The following is a 25,572-nucleotide window of genomic DNA, read 5'->3' as shown; positions in this document are numbered from 1 at the left end:
ATCATTGAAATACATTAATATAATTGAAGAAATTAATTGCTCAGATAATTCTTTGTCATTTGAAGGTCTGTGTAATAAATATAATAATCCCATTGGAAATGATTTCATAGTTAACGCTGTGAAACAATGATTTTATAATATAGAAATTTGCTTAGTCAATCTGCTAAGAATGAATTGTTTGATATTCGAATGATATTTTCATAATTTCCAAAAGATTCGCGGACTCTTTTACAAACACCAAGTTCATGTCCATATGAACATAAAAAAAATATATATATATATATATTTATTAAAAAATTAAACAATAATATATAAAGGACTTAAAATAAAAATATTAAATTATATCTATGATATAAAAAAGTTATTTCATAGATTTTAAACTTACTTAAGTTTTAGATTAACGCATGATTTCTTTCATTTAAATTAAATAATCTATTAGGATGTTGACTACTTTTTTATGACAGACAGAGAAAATTAATTTACAAAGAAAAAACGGAAAAAATTTCGTCATTAATCCAATTTTAGTTTTTGTTTATTGATTTTGGTTTATATCGGCAAATATTATATTACAAACATTTTTAATTTAGCTATCCATCAACTAACCAGCAGCTGAGGAATAGATAATACATCATTATGTATTTATTTTTATTTTTCAAAAGAAGATGAGATTATCATTTCAGAATGATTACAATTTGAACTTAATAAGCCAATATTACACTCTTCATTTTGTCTTTCTGCCTTTGCTTCTTTTTTGCTTGATGTTGTTCTTAACTGAAACATTAAAAAGACCAAGATTGGGTTGATTTAATATTTCTTTGAGATAATCGATATTGCCAAGCTGATTTATGTCAAGGGTTCTTATGCCGAGTTTGCTGTCTTGAATATCGCATATGTCGCATATATATGGAACAGAAGTAATGGATGGGAACATAATTTTTATCTTATTGCTGTCCATCTCATTGCCAGGACAGTATGGTACAAAAATAATAGGAACGAATCCGAATTGACCAATGACAGAGGTAAGAGTCGAACTGGTTTCTACGTTTGTATTGTTTTTCGACTCAATTAAGTAACAAGGACATGCTTGTGAGTCTGGCCCTATAGGTAATGAAAAGGGCTTAACGTTGATGAAATTAGGTGGTTGAACCCCAATAGCGTCAAGAACGGGATTCGTCCTCGATATCTGTTCAAGATGTACATTTACCTGTTTTTCCAGAACAGAGGAAGATTCATCCTGAGTGGATATGTCAGAAATCGATTTGTTATCCATATTAGCAAACTTATTATATCGTCCATCTATATTAACTGCGCTTTCTTGTTGCACTAATTTGTTAAATTGGTTTGAACCTCTAGAAGATTGAGAATTATTAAATGGATAGAATATTGATTTTTGATACTGACTTCGATGCACAGAAAGATGTTTGAGTGGTTCATTTTTAAGTGGTTTCTTTACTTGTTGCGGCTCAGTATGTGTCAGGTGATCATGAAATTGTGGATTTAGTTTGATCATATCAGTGTATTGATGATCTTCACTTTTATATTTCAATGATGATGGTGTTGAACCTATTTGCAATAGAGAATTAGTTTCATTTCTATTGTACATGATTTCTTTTCCCTTATGAACCGATGCTACAGACTGTATTTTATATTGAGGTCTATGTCGATTATGATCTGTACTATATAGTGATGTGTTAACTTTCATCGGATATATTAATTTTAATAATTCATTATCTTTTGTATAATTTGTATATGAAATACCAGTTCCATTGAAGGAATATTGCGAAACGGAGTTATATTTATCTGTATCTGAATAAATTGATGAATGGTGATTTCTTATCAATCCTTTGTGCAAAGGTTTTCTTGTTGATTTGATTGATATTCCGGGTATATAATCTGGATCCCCAGGCCATGGTCCATTAGGACCCGGTGAACCAGTTGGCCATGGTCCATCGGGACCGTTAGGTCCGACATTTCCTTTATCACTTATGCTATCGACGTTTCTTATACTTTCTATACCACTACTCGGATCTTTAGAGCTTACTTTTCCATGAGGTTCTATCGATATAGATCCTAGTGGATTTTTCGATTCTTCTGTATAGTCTTCTGTATATGTGTAACCTGGAAAAATGTAATTAAGATAGATACATAAACAATCATTTCAATTTTATATAAATATATAGCTTAATATATCATAATATTTTAAAATGTGTAGAATTATTAGAATAATAATAAATATCTTTAAAAAATTTTGTTCTAGTCTTGGAACAGGATTAGATGTTTTATATAGATTTTTTCAAAAATGAATTTAATTTAATTTGTAAAAAAGGAATTTCTCGGAATTTTTCTGTTTTTATTGTGATTGAGAAAAATAAAATAAACATGTAAAATCATTTCAGTTATAAGACTTTCAGTATATCATCGAATTTTTCAAAATACACATACAGAGTATTACACTTAAAAAAAATCCGTGTTGGTATTTGAAGTCTACTTAAGTTTATTTAATTTACTTTCTTTTGGCCATGGCGAACGTTTTTACTTTTGCAGAATATGTGTTTAACCTTGAGCGAATGCCCAACAATTCACACAGAGCCAGAGCTCGATATTACGAGAAGTTTTTTAACGAGCGTCTATCAAATCGAAGAACATTTTTGGCTATGGATCAAAGAATTCGAGAAACGGGGCAAGTTGCACCGCAACTTGTTGGTGGCCACATTAGGAATATTTATTCAAAAAAACAAACATTTGGATACTCAATATCCCATGACTCCGAAATCGTCATATGTTTATTAAATATTTTTGATTTGTTTTTATATATTAAATCCGCTGTACCACTGTTTTGGCACTGAGTTCAGAGACACTCTATATAAGAAACGATGGAATCCAAATTTTCGAAATATTTATTTACAGTTTTATCATTTGTATGCAATCAACTACTTATATATTCTTATATACAGTTAAAGAAATAAATTTAATATCCAGTAAATTATTTTCTTTTTTTCACGCTAAATCATTTACCGACATAAAAGATATTAATAGACAACGTGCTCAATCATTTTCCTTCTTAATTATCATTATAAAGGAGGAAAACGATTGTATATTCTTCCATTTTCTTCAGTCTGTAATATATTTTTTTATCACATTATATGCAATATGTTTTATTTCATTCATATATTTATTATCATTTATTTCATATGTTTTATTTCACAAAGATCCGAATCTTCTAATATATACAATAAAATATGCAATAACATATGCACCAAATTCAAAGCAAACATATGCATTTTTTTACAGTTAATTATATACTATTTTTATATACTTTTTTGCAGATTATTATTCTTAACATACAACAACAAAGGATCCCATACATTTTAAAATGTGGTTTCTGTCAAATTAAATTTTGAACTTTTTATCAGATGAAAGTTTTGAGTCAATTTCACCTAAATTAAAACATATTTCGATTTCAGTCAATTTGACCGAAGTCATTTTTTTTTCATAAATATGAAATCCTTTACAGATTAGATTTATTTTCAGTATCACATAATTTACATGAAAAATATCCAGTTTCATTTCTAGAATATCTAAACAAAATGTTTATATAAATGTGTGTAATTAATAAAATAATCTTAATAACGTACCTGATTTGCCAGACTTGAAAGGAAAACTTGATTTATTAGAAAATTCAGAATATATATCATCAGGTTTACTCAACATTTCAAAATTAACAGGTGTTTTTGATTTGATAGGATAAATGGGATATCCTGGATAAGATGTTATAGATTTTCCTGATATATCAGATATTCTTGGAGTACTAGAAATAATAAAAGTATTCGGACGTTGAGGATGAAACAGTGTTCTTGATCTCCCTAGTATTCCTAAAGTATTGGCTGTATCTGAAATGCTAAAAATGCTAAGAATCTCACGGTATCCAGGATAAAGATTGATTCTAATCTTTCTTGATACATCGGGAATGCCTGAAGTATTAGAAATCCTCACATATTTAGAATGTAATAACATTCTAGGTATTCCTGAAGTTTTATATGTAACTGCCGTATTAGAAATGCCAAGAGGTTTTTAGTGATTAGGATATGATTAGTATTCCTGATTTTTCAGGTATTCCTAATGTAGCGGATGAATCTGATATGCCAGAAATGTTTGTAGTACCAGACATGTTGAGAATTCTTGCATGTTTATAATGTAATGGCGTTCCTGATTTTCCACGTATTTTCGGTATAATAGATTCGGCATGTATAGAATGAGATGATATTCCTGGTATTCCTAGAATATTGGATGTGCCAAGACTGCTAGAAACGTTAGAAATCCTTAAGTATTTAGAATATGATCCTGATTTCTCAGACATTTCTGGAATAACATATATACTTTAAGTTTCAGAAATTTTTGAAATCTTTAGATGTCAATATATAATAGCGTTTCTAGCGTTTGTACAGTATTAAATCTATTTGGCATATCGGAGATGTCAGGAAATTAAGCTGATAATTGAAGTTAAGTAACGCTTTTGATTTTACTAATACAGAATCTGTACCTGGAGTACTGAGGTTGTCAAAAGTTTCCAAATATGATGGCATCCTAGGTCTTCCTGAGCTGCCGAATGTGCCTGATATGCTAGAGACTCCGGGATGTTCTGAATAGATTGTCGTCTCTAGATCTTCAGACAATCTTGAAATATCAGATATGCTTGGTATGTCAGGAATTTCAGATATCTTCGGATGTTTTGCATATGTTGGTGTTTTTGATCTTTCCAATTTCCTTAGCATTCCAGATATACTTGGTATAATATGATGTTCGGGTGTCTTAGAATATCCTGAATACGTTGATATCTCGGACTTTCCAGATATTCCTGATATATTAGAAATTCTGGAAGATATTCCTGCATGCCCTGAATATGACGGCATTTCTAATTCTCCCAATTTTTCTAACGTTCCACGTATGCTTGGTGTGACGTGGATTCTGGATGTCCCTAAATGTTCTGAATGTATTAGCGTCTTTATTTCTTCAGATATTTCTGGAATACCGGATGTTCCCATATATTCTGGATGTGATGGCGTGGATTTTTCTGAAGTATTGAATGTTCCTACTATACTAGAAATTCCAGATGTCTCTAAATGTTTTGATTTTGAATATGATGACACTTCTGATCTTCCAAGTATTCTTGAAGCATTGGATGTGCCGGGGATTTTGGATGTTCCCGAGTATTCTGAATATGATAGTATTCCTGGTCTTCTCGGTTTTCCTAAGGTACCAGATATATCTGATATATCAGAGATTCCAGGTATCTTCGAATATATTGATGTCTCTAGTTTTTCCAATTTTCCTAGTGTTCCAAGTGTGCTTGGTATGACATGAATTCCAGATGTCTCCGTATATTCTGGATATAATAGTGTACGCAATCTTTCTGCAGATTCTATTTCTGAAGTTTGAGGGGTTTCTGGAATGTCAGAAATTCCAGGCGTCTTCTGGTATCCTGGATATAATGGCATTTTTGGTCTTCCAAACGTTCCTGGAGTACTGGTTGTATTTGATGTGCCAAGGATTTCGGTTGTCTCAAGATATTTTGGATATGATAGCGTTCTTGATCTTCCTGGAACGCTATTATATCCTCCTTTTTTTGAAATGTGGGATGTAGCTAATATACCAGGAATCCTAGGTGTCGCTAAATATTCTGAATTTACTGGACTTTTAGATATTCCTGGAACATCGGGTGTGTCTAATATTATAGGAATGCCGGATGTTTCTGGAGATCCTCGATACAATGGCATTTCTGATCCTTTTGATTTGGTTATAGTTTTAAATATATCTGATATGTCAGAAATTCCAAATGTTTGTGAATGTTCTGGATATGACGGCATTTCTGGTCGTCTAGATGTTCCTAAAACATCTAGTATTCCAGATATTCCAGATATTTTTGATTGTTCTGAACGTGACAATGTTCCTGGTTTTTTAGATGTTTCTGAAGTATTAGATGTTCCTGATATGCCGAGGATTCGAGGTGTCCCCGAATATTCTGGATATGATAGTGCTTTTGATCTGTTAGCCATTCCTGGAGTACTGGATGTGCCTGGTACGTTTCTGGGTATTCCCGATTCTTGTTGTAACATCCCTGATTTTTCAGATGATCTTAGAGTATCAGGTGTGACGTGAACTATAGATGACGCCGATTGTTTCGGATACGTTTCTGACTTTTGGCCTAAAATAGCGGGTGTATCTGATATGTTAGAAATTTCAGATGCTCCTGAATATTTTGAATATGATGATGTTTCTCGCATTTTTGGTTTTTCTAGTATTCTAGGTGAGGTTAATATGTTAAGTGTCTTTTGATTTTCTGAATATGATGGCGTTTTTGGTCTTCCAGAAGTTCCTGGGATATCGAGTATATCTGATGTGTCAGTAATTTCATGTGTTCTAAAATATTCTTGATATAATGGCCTTTGTTTTCCAAATGTTCCTGGTGTTCTGGGCATGCCTGGAGTGCTAGGAATATCTGTGATTTCCAAATGTTCAAAATGTGATGTTATTTCTTCGCTTGTCGATTTCTGTGGTGTATTGGACATATCTTGTGTACTAGAGTTTTCCAAATGTCCTTGATATAATGATTTTCCGAACTTTTTCGTGTCTGGTCTTACTGGCGTACCAAATTTACTGTGACCTATACATGATAATAAGTAGCTTAAATTGATTAATATTATTAAAGAAAGTATATTTGATTTATCATTTTTTATTTTAAAATGTTATATTTTTCATTATTTTGTTTGTTTAGATATTTATATTTGATATAATATAAAATATATCTGAAGAATTTAATTTTTTTTAAATAATTAACTGAATTTAATGATATTTATTTGTAACATTATTTTATGTTTATAAGTATTAAAGAATAATCAAAAAGTAAATTATATATTAAAATATATATAATAACATAAAATATTTCCTAAATTTATATCTTTGGCATACATATTTTAACTTCTATTAAAAATATAAGATTTTCCAAGTAACTTATCCAAGATTATTTTGAAAATATGAAAAATATGGTAAAACGTTTTAAATAAAAGTTACAAGATTTCGAGAAGGTCATATGATTATGATATTGATTCATAACAGTATTTATAAATGAAGCTACTGTTAAGATTTCTTTTTAGTAACTATTTTTTAAAATAAAACAGTATATTTTTTGTTATGCAATTTGATTCCTAGATATAAAAGTATTAAAGCACAATTATCAAAGATCAATGATTTAGAGAGATATTTAAGATTTTATTCTGATATATTCTGATATATAATAATATAAAATGATATAATATAAATATCTATAAGATATTTTATATAATATAATATAATAAAATATCTATTCATTTTTTATAACCGTACCTTAATACTTTTGTGACAAAATAATGGAATAAAGCAATTAGCGTGAAGAAGATACATGATTTTAAAAAAATTATGCAATAATTAACAATGTACAAGTACATACTTTTTAAAAGATAACTATAAAGTTTCTCTATATTAATTATTTGTTTTACTATTTTGTACAAAAATATTAAGATATAATTGTCAAAAAATGAATAGTTTACGAAATATCTTATATTTTATATCAGAATATGCCAGAATAAAATCTAAAATATTTCATAAATTATTGACTTTTTGATAATTTTTATTGACTTATTGATACCTTAATACTTTTCTAGAGAATCCAGAATAACTAACAATTACATTGTGTAAAACATATATAATAGTTTCAAAAAAAATGATGACTATAAAATTTTTTATTTGAAACATTTTTTCACTACATGCTACTGAAATATTTCTCGATACCAAAGTTAAAATGGCACATGTATTCACATATATTCATATATTCGCTACTATATACATACCTTCTTTATTTGATGTTTTCAGAAATGGAATATTTTCATTTTCATATTGCGCACACACTATGGGAAAATGTAATTCTTGCCATGGTGTAAACACACCATAATGTTCGTGGGTTTCGTTATGATCATGATTATTTCTGTTTTCATGATATTCATGTTTATGAAAGAAAAGTTCTACGTTCTTTCCTGGCTGTACAATTCGATAACCCCATCCATCACTGATATAAAATATTGTTTTTAGTTGGCCGAAGGGATCAATATAGCCATAACATCCATATGTGATCTGATGTGGGCCACGTACTTCATGATGAAATTGACCACGTGGATTAACATTATAACCATATTTGTATGCATCTTTAATTTATAATAATTAATCGTAAGTATAATTTATTATATTAAAAAAACTTTATCGAGAAAGAGAGAAACGCAAGAATATTAGTATGGATTTTACTTCTATATTTAATTCTTCATCATAAATATTTTTTTTGTATTTTTTAATTTTTCACTTGCCTGATTCAAAGTTTTGACTTAAGTACTGAATTTTTTGTTCATTATTAATGCTTAAAATCACTTCGCTATTTTTATTTACATTTTTTAATTCCTGTGTAGGTTGCGACTTGGAAGTAGCAATCACCTGAAAAAATTATTTGTTATTCAATTGTTTTATTGTTTAATAAGGTAAAGATAAATAAAATTTATATAGCTATTAATATTTTTTATTTAATTTAAAAACTTTTATCTCTATATATTATGTTATATTATACATCTATGAAAATTCTTTATAAAAAACGAAAAAAAATACTATTAATAATAACATTCGGACTATAGGATAATTATTACTATAGAATAATTGATATAAAATAGTATATAAAGAATTAAAGAAAGTTGAAAATTAATAGGAAGACAAATAAAAATTATATTAAGAGCAGTAAAGATAATATCCTTTTCAATGGAATTAATAATATCTCAATATATTACTAATGACTGAATTCATTAATTGAATATGACAACACAACGGGCGTTTTAAGTTCAATTACCGAGGAATATCGTAATATTTATCTCAACACACACAATCGATGTTAAAGAAATATATTGCAGGATCAATGTGTAATAGTACTATAATTAAGATAGAGCTGCGATATTACACAATTAAATCGAGAAAAGGCGGTCATAGCAGGATTTTGCTCAATAATATTTCCAGTGCATTGTAGTACAAAATACAAAATTAGTCGCATGAAAGATATAAATAAAGTAATCAAAATAGATTTAATTTGAAATCGAATTAAAATTCTCGAAACTTTCAGGTTCAAGAACGAATCGAATCAAATCACAATGAATTCGAACTATTCGTATCTCTAATTTTTACTTTGTGCTTAAAATATCTTAAATTCTATGCTGTACCATTTCATAATCATTAATATTCATTTATATTCCAATAAACTCATATTAATATTCCGGTAATCTATTCCATCAGGAATATTGTTCATTATCGGATATGCATAACAACTGACATATATATTCTGATTGGCTAAGCTAGGTTTGGCCAAGATTCATGGCCTGTATCACGATTGATGATCTCAACTGTTGTTCCACCCACGAGAAGGGAAAGTCGCGATTCCAAGAAGGTTACGCGAACGGGAACTCTTCTTTATCGTTTTTTTTTTCTCTCAATCTTGAGTTGACAGACTATATAACGAAAGGTTAATATATGCTAGCTTTCAACCGAACTCTTCTCTACGCGCATTTGCAGCGTCAAATGTTGTCGTGACAATTAATGTCTGTGGTATTTATGTCACTACTTTAGTGTTGATATTTTAGTGGAGAGATCAACAAGATTGTTTCAGTAACAAGATCGTTTCAGTCAAAGAAATTCAAATGCTAGCTATTTGCTTTTTCATAGCAATCCCAATGTATCATTCTTTTTGAAATAAGACGTTATTCCAAATTTTTTGTATTTTAATAAAAAAAAAAATTAATATTTCATTAATAATATAAAAGATTCTATAATCCGTCAATTCTAAATGTTTAATTCAATAGTATAATTTTTTAGTAGAAGCATTCTAATAATTAAATTTAATAATATTCTAGACAAAAAATTATAATCAAGGACATGTATTGATTATTGGATTTGTCTGTTTTCAAAGATGTAGTCTTATGTGCATTTATTTGATATAACATGAACTTTTTTAAAACAAATTAAAATTATTATTCATATGCTAAATTGAAATTTTTATATTATAATTTATGAAAATGATATCTGTAATAATAACAATCAAAGTAAGATTTTTCTGTATACAGCTGTACTATCAGAAATTGATTTTATTAAAGGTACACTAGTTTAAATGTTTTATTTAAGGAAGTATTGTAAAGTCATTGGTTGTTACAATTAAATATAATATGTTAAATTATATGATATCACGATATCAAATTATTTATGTGCGTAATTAGTAGACATAATATGAAGCGATTCTTAAACCTAAACTACCTTTTACCTGCAAAATAGTCGATAAGTTCAAGATTAAGGATTTACTAGATAAATTATCACTGTGATTTGTTTAATATAAATGTACAATTGTTAATTAATTAATTACTATTAGCTAATTATTTTCAAATATAATATAAAAATGATTATCATTATTGTGTAATTTCCATAATTTTTATAATTATAATATTTCTATAATTTTAATAATCAAATTATCAAATTATTTAATTTTGTCTTGTCTAAAAATTTATGATTTTACTTAGATATCAATGCTTATATATCGATATTTATTTGTTGCCTTTCCTATTTTTTCTGCTCTTTTGCCTTTTATTAAAATAACATATTTTTAACATATGTCAATCTTCTATGAAAGTACATTATTACTGTTATGTTATAAAATGTCATTTTTTTCTTAACTATTATTCTATTATTATATAAATACTATTTTCTTAATTATTATTCTCTTTACTGTAATTTTCTTACTGTATTATTTATTTTCCCACTGGTATTTTTTAATAATTTCATAGTTTTATTTCTGATATCGTCCATTGCAAGTACGAAAAGACAATTATGAAGTAAAAAATAAGAAAAGTAATAGACGTGAATATCGGTATCTACAATAGATAAAACTATAAATCTTGGATAGTATTGATCTAATTATTTAAATTATAATGTTATAAATGCTACAGACACATGATACATGCGTACTATTAATTCCTTGCATTATATGTTTTAAAATAAAATAAAATTCAGATCAATCTATCAATTCTATTAATTTGTATCGCAATTATGTATATATTTATTTCTTACTAGAGCAGCTATCGTGTATATAATTTATTTACATTATTATACGTATTCAGCATGTAATTAATCATAAAGTAGATCCAAAGATAGTATGAAATAATAGATATGTATTTATATATATATATATATATATATATATATATATATAAAAATAATAGATATAAATAATAAATATTTTCGCGTAACTTGTAATTTTATTCATAATGACAGCTAAGTAAAAAATGTATATACGTGAGAGACATATAAGCTGTCAAAATGCATGATCTTTAAGCTAATAGCTACTCTCACATCACGAAGTGAACAAAGCAGCACAGAAAAATGACAACAATTGAATCTCTAACATAATTTTTTTAAAAGCGAATTATTGCATTTTATTATTAATCCACATCTTTCACATGATTCGTGCTCCTTTATTCCTTTATTTTATTTATATCTTAATCATTTCATTATTCGACTTTTGCATTTATATTTAATTAGAACAATATAAAACGCGCGCTTCGCGCGCGCCATTTATTTTTTAATATTACATTATTTTTACATAAAATATTTACATCACATATTATATATAATATATATTGCTACTAAAATCTCACATAATTATTAATATTAACTAACGTTATTCCGAATTTTCATTTCCAAAATTTAATTCATATTTATTCCTATTCCTGATATTACCTCCGTGTATAAAGCCCAACAGAAAGATGTATATCTTATATATAATTTTGTTATAAACCTTTATGTCTGAGATAGCGACAATAGCGCGCGGCCTTGATACTTTGTTTACAATCGACGGGTTTTGTATACGCGCGCGCAACGCGTTATCATTCAACCACCGACGCTCGTGGCGGGCGGGTGGTGTTACGTATCGCTCCGCATTTTCATATTTTCTTTTCGAAACAAAGTCGCGACAAATTCTAGGTGATGTTCAAAACATTTTACGATGTTATAAACGTTGATAGCTCGCGCAGTTATGAGTTTGTTCGAATTTATACGTACATATCAAAAGACGACTTGTTTTATTTGAATATTCCAGGCGGGAACTGACTCGTATTCACTGATCAACTCTTATCTTTTGAAGCCTAGTAATAATTTATTTTTGTAAATGATATTGTAACAACGGGTGTTACTTTAATATGACGGAAGGGCTGCGTATTCTGAAGGACTTTCTTTAATGATCTAATTCGAGTATCTTCAATATAAATTCTCCTGGAATGGTGCTTCTCTGCTTTGAAATTCTCATCGATTTACATAAATGCAATTTGCATTTTGTAATACGTATAGTTAGTTTATTGTATCAATCGTTTATTATAACAAATAAAATATATAAGATATCTATATATATATATATATATATATATATATATATATATGTCTCAAGTAAATTGTAACGAGTCTAAGTGTGTGTTTGTTTTGGACATTCATAAGATACAACACAATTTGGTATCATTTAGCATTAAAGAAATGCGAAGAAATACGATACGTATTGACCTACCCCTACGACCGCCGGTGGGACATTGGTAGCACTTGTAAACACGTGACGTACCAACCGCGGCACGTACATAAACTCTTAACTAAAACAACAACAGTTTGGTTAGACGAAATTCAACACATATTACAAGTGAAATTTAATTTCGAATAAAACGAAGCGTTATAACATCTTTCGATAATAAAACATTAAATAATATAATCGTTATATTTTACACAATTCATGAGCATCATTTTACTTTTATTATTCATATTCACGCCAAAAGAAAACTAAAACAATGTTTCCAGCGCACAAGCGTTCAAACCAATGCACTCTAAATGAAAGAGCAAATGTAGAAGATAGAAATTTAAAAAGTAAAATATAACGATTATATTATTTAATGTTTTATTATCGAAAGATGTTATAACGCTTCGTTTTATTCGAAATTAAATTTGATTTGTAATATGTGTTGAATTTCGTCTAACCAAACTGTTGTTGTTTAGTTAAGAGTTTATGTACGTGCCGCGGTTGGTACGTCACGTGTTTACAAGTGCTACCAATGTCTCATCGGCGGTCATAGGGGTAGGTCGCAATACGCATCGTATTTCTTCGCATTTCTTTAATGCTAAATGATACCAAATTGTGTTGTATCTTATGAATGTAATAGTAAATGCTTCTTAACGCGCGTGATTAACGACTCGTAAATATATCGAAATGACGAATCTCTAACGAAGTATATATTTATTTAAGTACGTATTTAACGTGATTTATTCTTTTAATATTCATGAATTTTTATAAACGATAACCCCTCCAATGGGTACGGCCTTGACGTGGCAGAGGGGCTCAGTATTCCGAGGGATTCCTTTGGGTTCCCCAACGGAATCCCAAAGACGAAGAAGCTAACAGTATCCGTTGCACCGTTATTAGTAACATTAATATTAGGTAATATTATTGTTATTAATAATGTACTAACACAACATAGCCACGAGTCGTTCAATGGTCGTTCTCTTACATATGTGGCAAGTTAATCGGTCGGGTTTTTTAATCGACCGTTATTTTTCCGCCGCCGATTTTCAAGTGAATGAACCAGTTCGTCGCGCCGCACGTCTGTTTCGGGAGTGTCGCACAAGTGATCGGACTAAAAGATTTTTATTTAAAATTAGTCCGCGCGCGATTATAATAATTCGCGAGTGTTTTACGCGAGTGTCTTGTGCTGCGAGGACATCCGACAATCCGACATCTTGAGAGGAGGAGGAGGCCTAGGAGAGGCATCGAGCACCGGCGGAGCAACCTTGCGGTAAATATACATTTTCTTTCTCAACATAATTAATCAGTTTCACATTTATTTGGATTAATAAATTTCGATAATTTAAAATTTATAGTTTTTTTCGGGAAAGAAAAACAGTTTAAAATATTATACGCCTTTATTTCTATAAAGATTTTTATTGAAAATTATTTTATTATTTTAATGAATATTTAATTGAAAAATAAATATGTAGATTCAATATATGTAAAAGCTATTTTGTAAAATATCATTTAGAGCGCTGTTATAATTTGAATGTTCTGTTTCTGTGTTACAGAATCATCGTAGCTACGTGGCAGATTTACTCCGCTGTTGCGCATCGGATCGGTAAGTAACACAATTTTTTTAATGAGGTTACAAATCTCTGTCAAATCTGTGAACTTGTCTTAGATTATTTTTATATATTTATATTTATAAAAAAGTATTGCAGTTGAATCTTCATAGATTCGTTACCCTAAAATGGATAGGCATAAACAATTTGGAATATATATTTAATTCTGATTTAATCTTAAGATATTTATTTGACATTTATTGATTTATTATATCGAAATGTACATGTATAGAGCTAGAGTTGATTAAATTTATTTAATTTTCGATTTTTTTAAATAAATATTTAATAATAATAGAAATTGCACAAAACCACGTAAAAATTTATTTTAGTAGTTTTTAAAAACATTAAATTTTTATTCAAATCTTTTTAATATATCTTTCTCAATAAAAATTATGAAAATTATGAAAACGATCTCCGCAATAACAGCCGCTCAAGGAGGGAGTGCAATGAGAGAATCGGCATAACGGAAAACCGACAACAATAATTTCGATATATTCGAATATCGACTTAACGTGCCTTTTTTAGAAATGGATATTTTGATGGTCTCGAATATTTAATATAATAATATAATTAACAGCTGATATATCTTGTACATATTATGATAATATTGTAAATGAATAATTTGACAATTGAAGCATTTTTGAAGAAGTAATTATGTAGTAAACAAAATATGCGATCAAGATTAAAGGTAAATAGGACGACATTTAATGCAATCAGATATCTCAACTTCTCGTGGTAAATGGTTAAAAGTTAAATGGTCAAAGCTATGTCACCTTATGCATCACCCGCAGGAGCCGGATTATATTCCAGTGAAAGTCACCTGTAACTAGTTGCATAAGAAACCAGTGATTTAGCCTATGGCAAAGCTTCTAATATATAATTATATACCTTCTATATATCAATCATGGTTCTAATATATATTTTGATAAATATTTAATATATTGATGAGATATTATCAAAAATTAAGGTTAATGTTAAAAATTTTTGTAACTATTAAATAATTTCAAAATAAAAGAATTAATTGGGAAACTTTCGCCAAAACAACATACATTTTAAATAACTAAAATTATATTAAATATATAAAATATATTAATGAAATCTTTATTAATCTTAATTATTTTTTTCTTTGTCATTGATATACTAAAAAATTTTAATTTTAATTTTCTAAGTTGTTAATTATAAATAATCTAACGGTTAACTAAATAATTTAACGGTTTATTTATAAATTAGATTTCAATAATTAATAATTTTTTAAGAATTAAATAATAATTATAGGAAAAAGAGAACTATCATTAAAGATTATAAGTGAATTAATAAATTCTATAAGTGAATTTTAAATATTATTCTTGATCATATTCCTTTTCTTAAAGTTCATTTTATTATACATTTATTATTATTATATATATAAGTATATCATAATAATCATATATATATATATATATATATATATATACAAGAATCATAAAATTATAATTAATGTGTTTTAAAAAGTGTAAAAAAGTACAAATGATTTACATTTAATGTAAAATACGTCATTTTATTTACAAATAATTTTAATGGATCTTTATATTTATACTTGATTATTATGATATATTTAATGATTTTTAATATTTACCTATAATCTTTTTATGATATATGATAAATACACTGCATAACAAAAATAGGGTACAAAGCAATTTAACGCCATATAATTCGCGGTATTAAGTATTTGTTTGTATTTATATATATTTAAGAAAAACGAAAGAAAAACTCGACATTTTTTAAAGTATTGAGCACTTTGTATACTTTAATGTACGAGTCTTTATATAAATAAACATAAGATCTGTAAATTATATATATATATATATATATATATATATATATAAATGTTTTAGATGTAATTTGTGTTTTTTAAAAAAATATGTTACTATATGCCAATTGCATATAGTATTTTTTTCAAGAATCGATACATTATTATTAGTTTATACATGTAGTTATACATATAGTTTATACATAAAACTATTAAGTTGAATTGAAAAGAATATTGCCTATCATAATTTTATATAAAATATGTCAGAATAAAATATAAAATGTTTTTTAATATAACAAAATATAATTTTTAAATGTAATTTATAATAATCTTTTGGATAAAAGAAAAAAATAATATTAATTAGAATATGAAATTTTATTTAAAAAAATGATAATAAAAATCTCAAAATATATGAGTGTGAAAAAGTATTAATACTTGTCTTTTTAAAGCAAATAATTTCCGAAAAATCGTATACATAAAAATACATATAAGTATAAATGTAGATAAGTAAGTATACATAAATAGTCAAATTTGTTAGCTAATGTTTTGTATACGAAAGTTAATATATAATACATAATACATAATAAATAATACATAAAATTTTAATGCAAGAAATTAAATTTTGTTCCCTTGTAAAAAGTATGTACACCAATTTAATTCTAATATAATTAGTATAATATTGGAAATTATTTATTTTAAAAGCATTAAATAATAGTGCTTTTAAGACTCCTACTCACTTATTATCTCAGATTATAAAAAAATACAATAAAAATTTTTGCAAAATATATTAAAATAAAAGCATATTTCAGTAAAGCAACACACAATCGATAAAAACGGCTTGTAAAACTGAACTTGTATATTAAAAATTCTTATTTTAATTTATTAATAAATAACCATATATTTAGAAATGAATATGCTTAATTAAAAACGAAATAAATTAAGTTTATTATAACAACTGTCAAATTAATGATATATAGAAATAAATATGATTTAATTCCTTTTCGAAACAAGTTTTCGGTATATTTTATAAGTTTATTCTATTAATTGCAAATGTTGTTTATTAAAAAGTTTCTATTTAAATATACAAAATATATTCTTTGCAAGAAATCTTTGCAAGAACTTTTATTATATGTTTTCTTACTTTTGACATCACAATCTGAGATAATAATGATTAATGAACAAGAATATTAATATTCAAAATAAATAACTAAATTATCATTCAATATTAAATTTCTAATAAGAATTTAACAAATTCTAATAATAACAATATCAAATTTTGTTATATATAAAAGAAATGTTTTTATTTAATTTACAACAGTTTTGATAAATTGACATTGTTTTTTTATAAAAATACTTTTTTAAGTAATTAACTTAAAATATATATTTCTATCATTATTTTTGTGAAATTGCTTAATATATTAAATCAGTTTTATTAATTAACTAATGTTAACTTTATTTTAGAGCAATCTTAGAAAAATTTTTAAGAAAAAATTGCAATTTCTAAATGATTGACTCTGTATTTTATGACTTATATTTTATAGATTATTATTTTTATTCTTATCAATTAAATATTTACTTGTTAGTTAAAAAATCAATGACAATATCAAGATGATAATAATTTAAAAAAGTGATTTTTGATATATATATTTTACTTGATTCTTTGTGAAACTTTAGACAAAAGTAATTTACCAAAGTTTTTGTAAAATTGTAAATTAGATAAAAATACTTATATTATATATAAACTAAAGTTTGATATTATTATTTATTTACTTAAAGTTAATGTTTATGTTTATTTTACTACTTGACTTTTTGTTTTCAATATATAATTTTTAATAAATTAAGTTTACAATATTTTCTTGTAATTCTATAATAGTATAGAAATTTTATAAATATGTATGTCAATTTTCTGTGAAAATTGATAAAGTTGAGTTTTCTATAAAATTAATAAATTTGACGCAAACAGATATAATAAAATACACTTTTTAAACTCCGGAATAAATGTAAAGATGAAATGACGTACCAAAAAAAGAACTGCAGTTGTACACTGGAGCATCTTGAAAAAAATTCTTTTTCATCAGAGCATTATCCGCAATATCTCTATAATGATGGTGAAAATGATCCCCAAAGATAATCACACACAACGCGTCGTTCGAACTGAACATGTCACTGGCAGAAGAAGACTTTTATATAGGATGGGGATCGCTGATCCCCCAACAAGTCTCATCTCGCTGGCATTATCTCTTTCCTTATTCTTCTTGTTTCGGTTTACTGAGAAACAATTTAATGTCTTTTTTCATCTTCTATTTCTCCTTTTTCTTTTTATAGAGAATATAATTTCTGTTACTCATTAATAATGATATAATGAATTTAACGCATTTAATTATCAAGTTTACCCTTATCAATTTTATTTTACAAATGTGTACAAATTTTTTTTTTTTTTTTTTGAAAGACATAAAGTCTTATCGTTTATAAAATACAAAATATTAATATAAAAAGATCACAATAACTAACTATCAAAAATATGTTATCTTATTTTATTTTATTATTGTTTTTATATTTTATTATAAAATAATAAATAAAAACTTCAATTAAAAATAAACTATTTGAAATATGCTCAAGTATGCTTTTAAGTAATTATACCTAAGTTTTTTCCGTTTATAGCTCTTCCGCTTATTAAACATTAATAATATTAAATTATTAAATAACTTAATTTTGATTAATACAAGTAAATTTTCTATATATGGTTAATTGTAATAATGTATAGAGTGAATTTTTGGCAAATATCAAAATAATCATTTTTCAGAAAAATCAATTAATTTAAAAAATTTAAATAACCCAATTTTTGTTTTTTATATACATAATTATTCAAACAGTTATTTTCTATAAGGTTTTATTCTGTAATATACTATTGCCGCTTATTACATATATTACGTTTTCTTCCTTTTTATTTGTGACATATTATATGTGTAGAAATAATTGAAACATTAGATTAATTACTGCTAATTAAAAAAATATTATTATCAAAAAATGTACATGATTAATTTTAAAATTAGTTTACTAAAATTCTTAAAATTTTATTAATGAAACATGCTATCCATACGCCTTTCGCTCAAAACTGTCATTTAGATATCTTCCTTGCTAAATTATTTTTATTTTTATAAATAAATAAAACGTTGAATTTTCTATTATTAATATTCTATTATTACTTGTGCTTTATTTATGGGTGTTTTATTTCAAATATAATAGGTAAAATATCTTGAAAAATATAAAAGATATGGAAAAATATTTCAGACAAAAGTTTTATAACTTCGATAACAATATCAATTTCGTTGTAAATAGCGCCACTTTCGAGATTTTTTATGATCTTTATAAAGAACAAATGGAAAAATTAATTTCCAATTTCCACTATGTGGAAAGTATATGGGAAAACCTATGTGGGCTCTAATTGGGAAAAACTATGTGGGAAGTGTATGGGAAAAACTATATGGGAAGTATATGGGAAAAACTATGTGGGAAAGATATGGGAAAAACTATGTGGGAAGTGTATGGGAAAAACTATGTGGGAAATATATGGGCAAAACTATGTGGGCTCTAGATGGGAAAAACTATATGGGAAGTATATGGGAAAAATTATGTGGGAAGTAGATGGGAAAAACTATGTGGGCTCTAAATGGAAAAAACTATGTGGGCTCTAAATGGAAAAACTTTAAAAAATTAAAATAGTTTGTTTATTTCTTCTTTTTTTCTGGTAAGAAATTTTTGGATATGACATTATAGAACAAGATATGTTGTTTTTTTTTATTAATCTTGTAATACAAGAGTAATACAAGAGTTTATACAGATAAACTTGTATAGTTATGCATAAAGCATAACTATAACATAAAGAAAATTATCTAATTGTATATCTAATTATATTTACGTATCTTTAACATAGATATGTAATTGGATAATTCTTTTTTATACGTATAGTTATGTTATGAAAATTTGTTTCTGGATCAGCTCTTGTATGTACTTTCCAATAGTGATTAAAACAATTTTTTGTTCTTTTTGCCAAAAATAGTTTACGTCAGAGAGAAGTCTGAGAGCGGCCATTCCGACTTTTTGCGATTTATTTATTCATGTGTCATAAAATCGCATAACATGCATTTATAATTACAGCATTACGCACCCATGAATTATGGATGTAGCACGGACTCGCACCACATTCATTTTCAACATGACGATTTTATCGACATGTCGCAAAATGAACGTGATACGTAGTACCACGTGTAAAAATGGACGTTGGTGCGCTAGTGTACGAGGGTTTCGACCGTTCCACGAAAAAGGCTAGGATGGCGGCTCTCAGGCACAAAATATATGCTAAGAGAAATGAAAGCTCTGTATATAAGATGGGCAACGAAAGATGAGACACTGTCATGCTATAAAGAAACAAAATGTGCTCTTGCGCATGAAAATGAGGATGATGAAACAAATAGCCGGCCATATTAATCATATCAACCAATCAGTTTTTCTCGCGATATTCAAAATGTAGTATAAATAAGGAAAGGACAATTAATGAATTTATTTAATTGAGAACTACTATTGTAACTTTTATTATTAATAATTATTAAATTCTCTATTATCACATGTCATGTAGTCACAAATTTGTTTATTTTACTTGTATTATTTTCCAATATGGAAGGTGACTTGTTCCAATACCATATCTGCTCAGACCGGATCCAAATTGGATCTATCTGACGAGCATACCTTTAATCCTTACACCATGCTATATGTTGTGCCTGAGCGCGCGAACCTTAGCCATTACAATTGGTCAACTTTAATCGTCTATAATTTGAAAAGTATTATAGCTTCGACATTTTTGTATTTAAATTTTCGTCTCAAAATTACCCCAGGAACATGTCCTTAGACATGTCCTTAGAAGAGATAATAATACGATAATGGCGAGACACCCTCGACGTGTAATGCAGTGACCTGTCTTGCGAATGACTACAATGCAACGTTTTTTCGATTTACGTCGGTATCAATAATTCTTATATTTAAAATTGTCTTAAGTAAGCTTATATGATTATTTTATTAGTTGAAGTATAATCTTAAGACGATTTTAAATATAAAAACTGATGATGAATACCGTAAACTTCTTTTTATAAGAGTTTTTGTCATGTGAGATAATTTTAACTAATCATTAAATTCTTCGCCTTAAAAATTATAAGAAGTGATATTTGTTTTACTTTTTTTATAACAAAATCTTTTTGTATTATTTTTTTCGTATAAGAAACCATTTTTCAATACACAATCAAAGAATATCAAAGTGTTTTTTTGACTGGAAATTACTTTTTATTGTTAATTTCTTATTTAATTCCTTATTCCTTATTTCTTATTCTCATTTATCATATTTTAGTCCTTTTAGTCAAAAATACAAATGATTTCAGAACTTTTAAGAACAGCTCCAAATTTTCTATCTTCTTGTTAGTCTCCCAATAGAATTTCAAATCAAGAAATATAAACGGCGGTTGAAGAAACTTTCTCCATCAGACCCAAATGCTTGGTGAAAGTGTTTCTTTTACGCACCTGAACATGCAGAACTGGATATCCATTTCTCTGTTGGAATTACTCGAACGAAATTGTGTGTGTGTGTGTGTGTGTGTGTGTGTGTGTGTGTGTGTGTGTGTGTGTGTGTGTGTGTGTGTGTGTGTGTAACTTATAAATAGTATATAATCTTATATATATATATATATATATATACTGAGAAAAAATGCTGTTGAATTAACAGCATAGTTTAATTGGAAATAATTTTGTTAATTTAATGACATTATTAATGAAACAGTATATCTCTTATATGCTCTTGTTTTGTTAATCAAGATCTTCGTTTCATTAATAATGTCATTGAATTAACAAAATTATTTCCAATTAGACTAATGCTGTAGATTCAACAGCATTTTTTTCTCAGTGTATATAATATTAGAGACTTTAAAGGTATTTTATTGAGTATCTTATAAATCGTCGTTTTATAAATTATTTTGCCGAATTATTTTAATTCAAAGATTTTTATAAAAAAAATGTATTGCTAATTTTTGTTTAATGTTAAGCTATCCAAACTAAAAATAAAAATAGAAAATCACATTGCACAAAATATATAGAATATTACTATATTAGAATGATATTATATTATAATATTATTATCGTATTAAATTACAATTTTGCAATATTATTAATTTTTCATTGTATTTATATTAATATTTTATTTAATAATATTGTAGATGATATTTTATGTTTTATATTAGAAATTGTCTTTAGTATCTTTGTAAAAGTATCTTTAAAAATGAAAATTTTATATGTGAAAATAAAAGATAAGAAACTAAAGATTTAATTGTCATAAAGATATTAACTGATAAAAACCATAATTAATAGGCAATGATTTAAATTAAGCTACGTTATTAATTTATTTTATCGAAAGAAAAGAAAAGGAGTTAGTATTTTTCTTTCAGAATACACAACATCTATTGTCGATATTATGAGAATAAATTAAACAAAACCTGTCAATGATGAGTTTCTTCGTAGGTGAAGAACTATACGACTTTCAATCTCATTTTCTCATTGAATTCAATGCACTGTTTGGCAGTCGATTTATTGAAATTTTATGGAAGTGGATCAAACTTTCTTTCGTCATGCGCAGCGAAGATCTTTTCACCGGTAAACGATAGTGAAATAATATGAATATGTACAAAATTGCTTCTAAATAATAATATATAGTTGCATATTATAATTGTACATATTAATAATAAATTATTTCATTAAATAATTGGTCTTTATTTATATCTATTATAATGATATTAGATTATATGATAATTATATGTTTTTAATTGTAGTGACTTTGAATTCATAATCAACATTGAATAAATAATGTGTTATGAATTTGGCTTTCATTAAAATGTGTAGAAAAAATATATAAATAAATACATATATATATTTTTTTAATAACTTTATTTATAGAGTTATATATATATATATGTACATAATAAGAGAGTTTTATATATATATATATATATATATATATATATATATATATTATTAATAAATTTGGAATTAAGTTATTAATAATGGAATCATTTTTATACTTTTTATTTTTGACATTTCTATATTCTTATTTTTTCTTATTTTCTATACATTTTTATATTCTTTTTTAAATATTACACATCTAACTGTTTAAATATAATTATAATTAATTTTATTATAATTCTAGTAACCCAAAATAGATCATATGACTGATTCAGTAAATAAATTCAATAATAAAATTATTCATTTTCAGAATGATTAACTTACTGCAATTGGAAATGTTATTAGCAAATTAATAAGTAAATGTGTATCAAAATAGAACATTGTCATTATTTTTCTTATAAACTTTATAAGACATTTGCAATCTATATCTTTGTTTGATATATTTCTATTTTCAAGATATTAGAACATTTTTTAATACTTTACATTTTTATATATTTGCTTTTTAAATCAGATATTTGCTATTTAAACTTTTTATTTTCTAAAATAAAATTTTGAAAAAATATAATATTGTTGGATGCTTATCTAAAAATTGTATTATTAATACAAATTTTGAAAAAATAAGGTAATTTGCATTTGTATAAGACAATTTGCAAATTTTAATTAATATCATTTGGTCCACCAGTGCACTTACAAACGATCATATATATATATATATATATATATATATATATATATATATATATTGTACTAATTAAAATTCAATAAAATTGTAACGAAATCAAAGAACGAATCTGTGTAACAAGTGTAACAAAGAAATATTATATTACAGCATTTTACAAATGCGGAAGTAAAAGCTGTCGGGCGGGGCAGTGAGAAAGTTACGTCGTCCAACCGATGTATGAAATTTTAATTGGAACGTAACGCTTGAACGAAAATATGTTGCTTTTAAGTGACAAATTTTACATAGCTACAAACAAGAAAAAGATTAATCCGTTTATATAATAAACGCGAAAATCTGGTCTATTTGCAGAAGTCTAAGATATCTTTGAAGTAATTCTAAATTTAAATAATTGAGCAAATTTTAAAATTAGATTGGAAGAATATTTCTCCTTAAAAGATATCAAAAAGATGTTAGTAGTTTTCATTTAAGTTTTAGAAGTAAAAAGTTCCAATTAATGTTCTTTTGTATTTTAAGTAGAATCTAATTTAACAAAATCTTAATAATTCAAATATTAAATTTTCAAATAATTAATTTCTAATGAATTAAGCAATAAATAAAAACTTTTAATTAGTTATTATTGTATAATATATTTATCAGTTTTATAAAAAAATTTTATATTTAATTAAATAATGTTGGTCGTTGATTACCTAATACTGAGAATTGTTTTGTTGAGAATTTTTTGTTGAATATTTTAATCAATAGAATGAAAATGTTTTATTTATAAAAGAATTTAGTGCATATTTAATTCAGTATAAGCAAAGAATCTACATAACATAATTTATATCTATCATACATATCATTTATAATTTATAATATTATTTCCTTACTTTAACTTTTGGCCACATACTGATAATGAATAGAATGACTGAAACAATAAATTTCTTTATACATGCATAGTATTTTTGTTCAGTTAAAAAATCTTCACTTTGATTATTAATGACTTTTAAAAGTTAGATAAATTATATATACATAACTAAAAACTTTTCAAATTATCCTTTCTCAAGGAATCTTATGCCTAATTATACTTTTGTGAATTTATATATGTTTCTCTCTTTTATAACTTATACATGTTATATTACTGTTTGGTTTTAAAATGCAATATTTTAGTGAAAGCTGCAACTATAAACATATTTTTATAAATTTATAATCTTAGCTAGGATGATATTTTTGCAATATTTCATAATAAACTTTCTTATAAACTTGTTATATACAATGTATTATGCACAAATCGGTTATTATATTTATTTATTAAAGAATGTTTATAAAATTTTTTAACATTAATATAAAGTCATGAAAATATCATGATATCTTTATTCTATCAACTGTTTCTATGTTGAATGTTGATGGCTCTCTAGTCTATTATCATTATATACGCAACATTTCAAACAATTTAATAAAAATTACAAGGATCTAGTATTTTTTGCCTATTATAATATTAACAAAATTGTTTGTAATATTTTGATAATTGAGCCGAATTCACTTAATAATATATATCTGAATTCTTTTGCTTAGAATGATCTCTACAACATTTTCGTCAATTTGTTTGCAAAATATTCTGTACGTATTATGCGATTTTTATCTTTTAAGGATATATTATTACATTTATTATTATCACTAAGCATGTATTACGTTATTATTACTTTTGTAAAAATAAAAATAAAATTTTTATTAGACTAAAACATTGAGTACTTAACGCATTTCATTATGAAAAATTAAAAATAAAATTGACAAGGAGATTAAAAATCAATAAAACGAGTTTGATAAATTAATGAATTATCATGTAAAATAATATAATCGTGAA

At 26.1% G+C, this 25,572-nt stretch overlaps 1 protein-coding gene across 1 annotated transcript; it reads right to left on the bottom strand.

Annotated features, from left to right (window-relative positions):
* Window positions 1-518: 518 nt before the first annotated feature.
* Window positions 519-18,350, bottom strand: LOC105425481 (uncharacterized). The gene is made up of 7 exons (XM_089073679.1): window positions 18,075-18,350; window positions 8,391-8,514; window positions 7,884-8,234; window positions 4,541-6,661; window positions 4,162-4,359; window positions 3,636-3,890; window positions 519-2,118 (listed from the first exon to the last, which is right to left on the bottom strand). The coding sequence occupies exons 1-7, from the start codon at window positions 18,105-18,107 to the stop codon at window positions 722-724; spliced, it is 4,479 nt and encodes a 1,492-aa protein (XP_088929805.1). The 5' UTR covers window positions 18,108-18,350; the 3' UTR covers window positions 519-721.
* Window positions 18,351-25,572: the final 7,222 nt, after the last annotated feature.

Source organism: Pogonomyrmex barbatus, unplaced genomic scaffold (genome assembly GCF_055798465.1).
Source record: "Pogonomyrmex barbatus isolate J1 unplaced genomic scaffold, ASM5579846v1 scaffold15, whole genome shotgun sequence".
In the NCBI taxonomy this organism is placed as follows: Eukaryota; Metazoa; Arthropoda; class Insecta; order Hymenoptera; family Formicidae; genus Pogonomyrmex; species Pogonomyrmex barbatus.
Note: the sequence above shows the minus strand (reverse complement) of the source record. Positions and strands in the feature narration are given on the sequence as shown.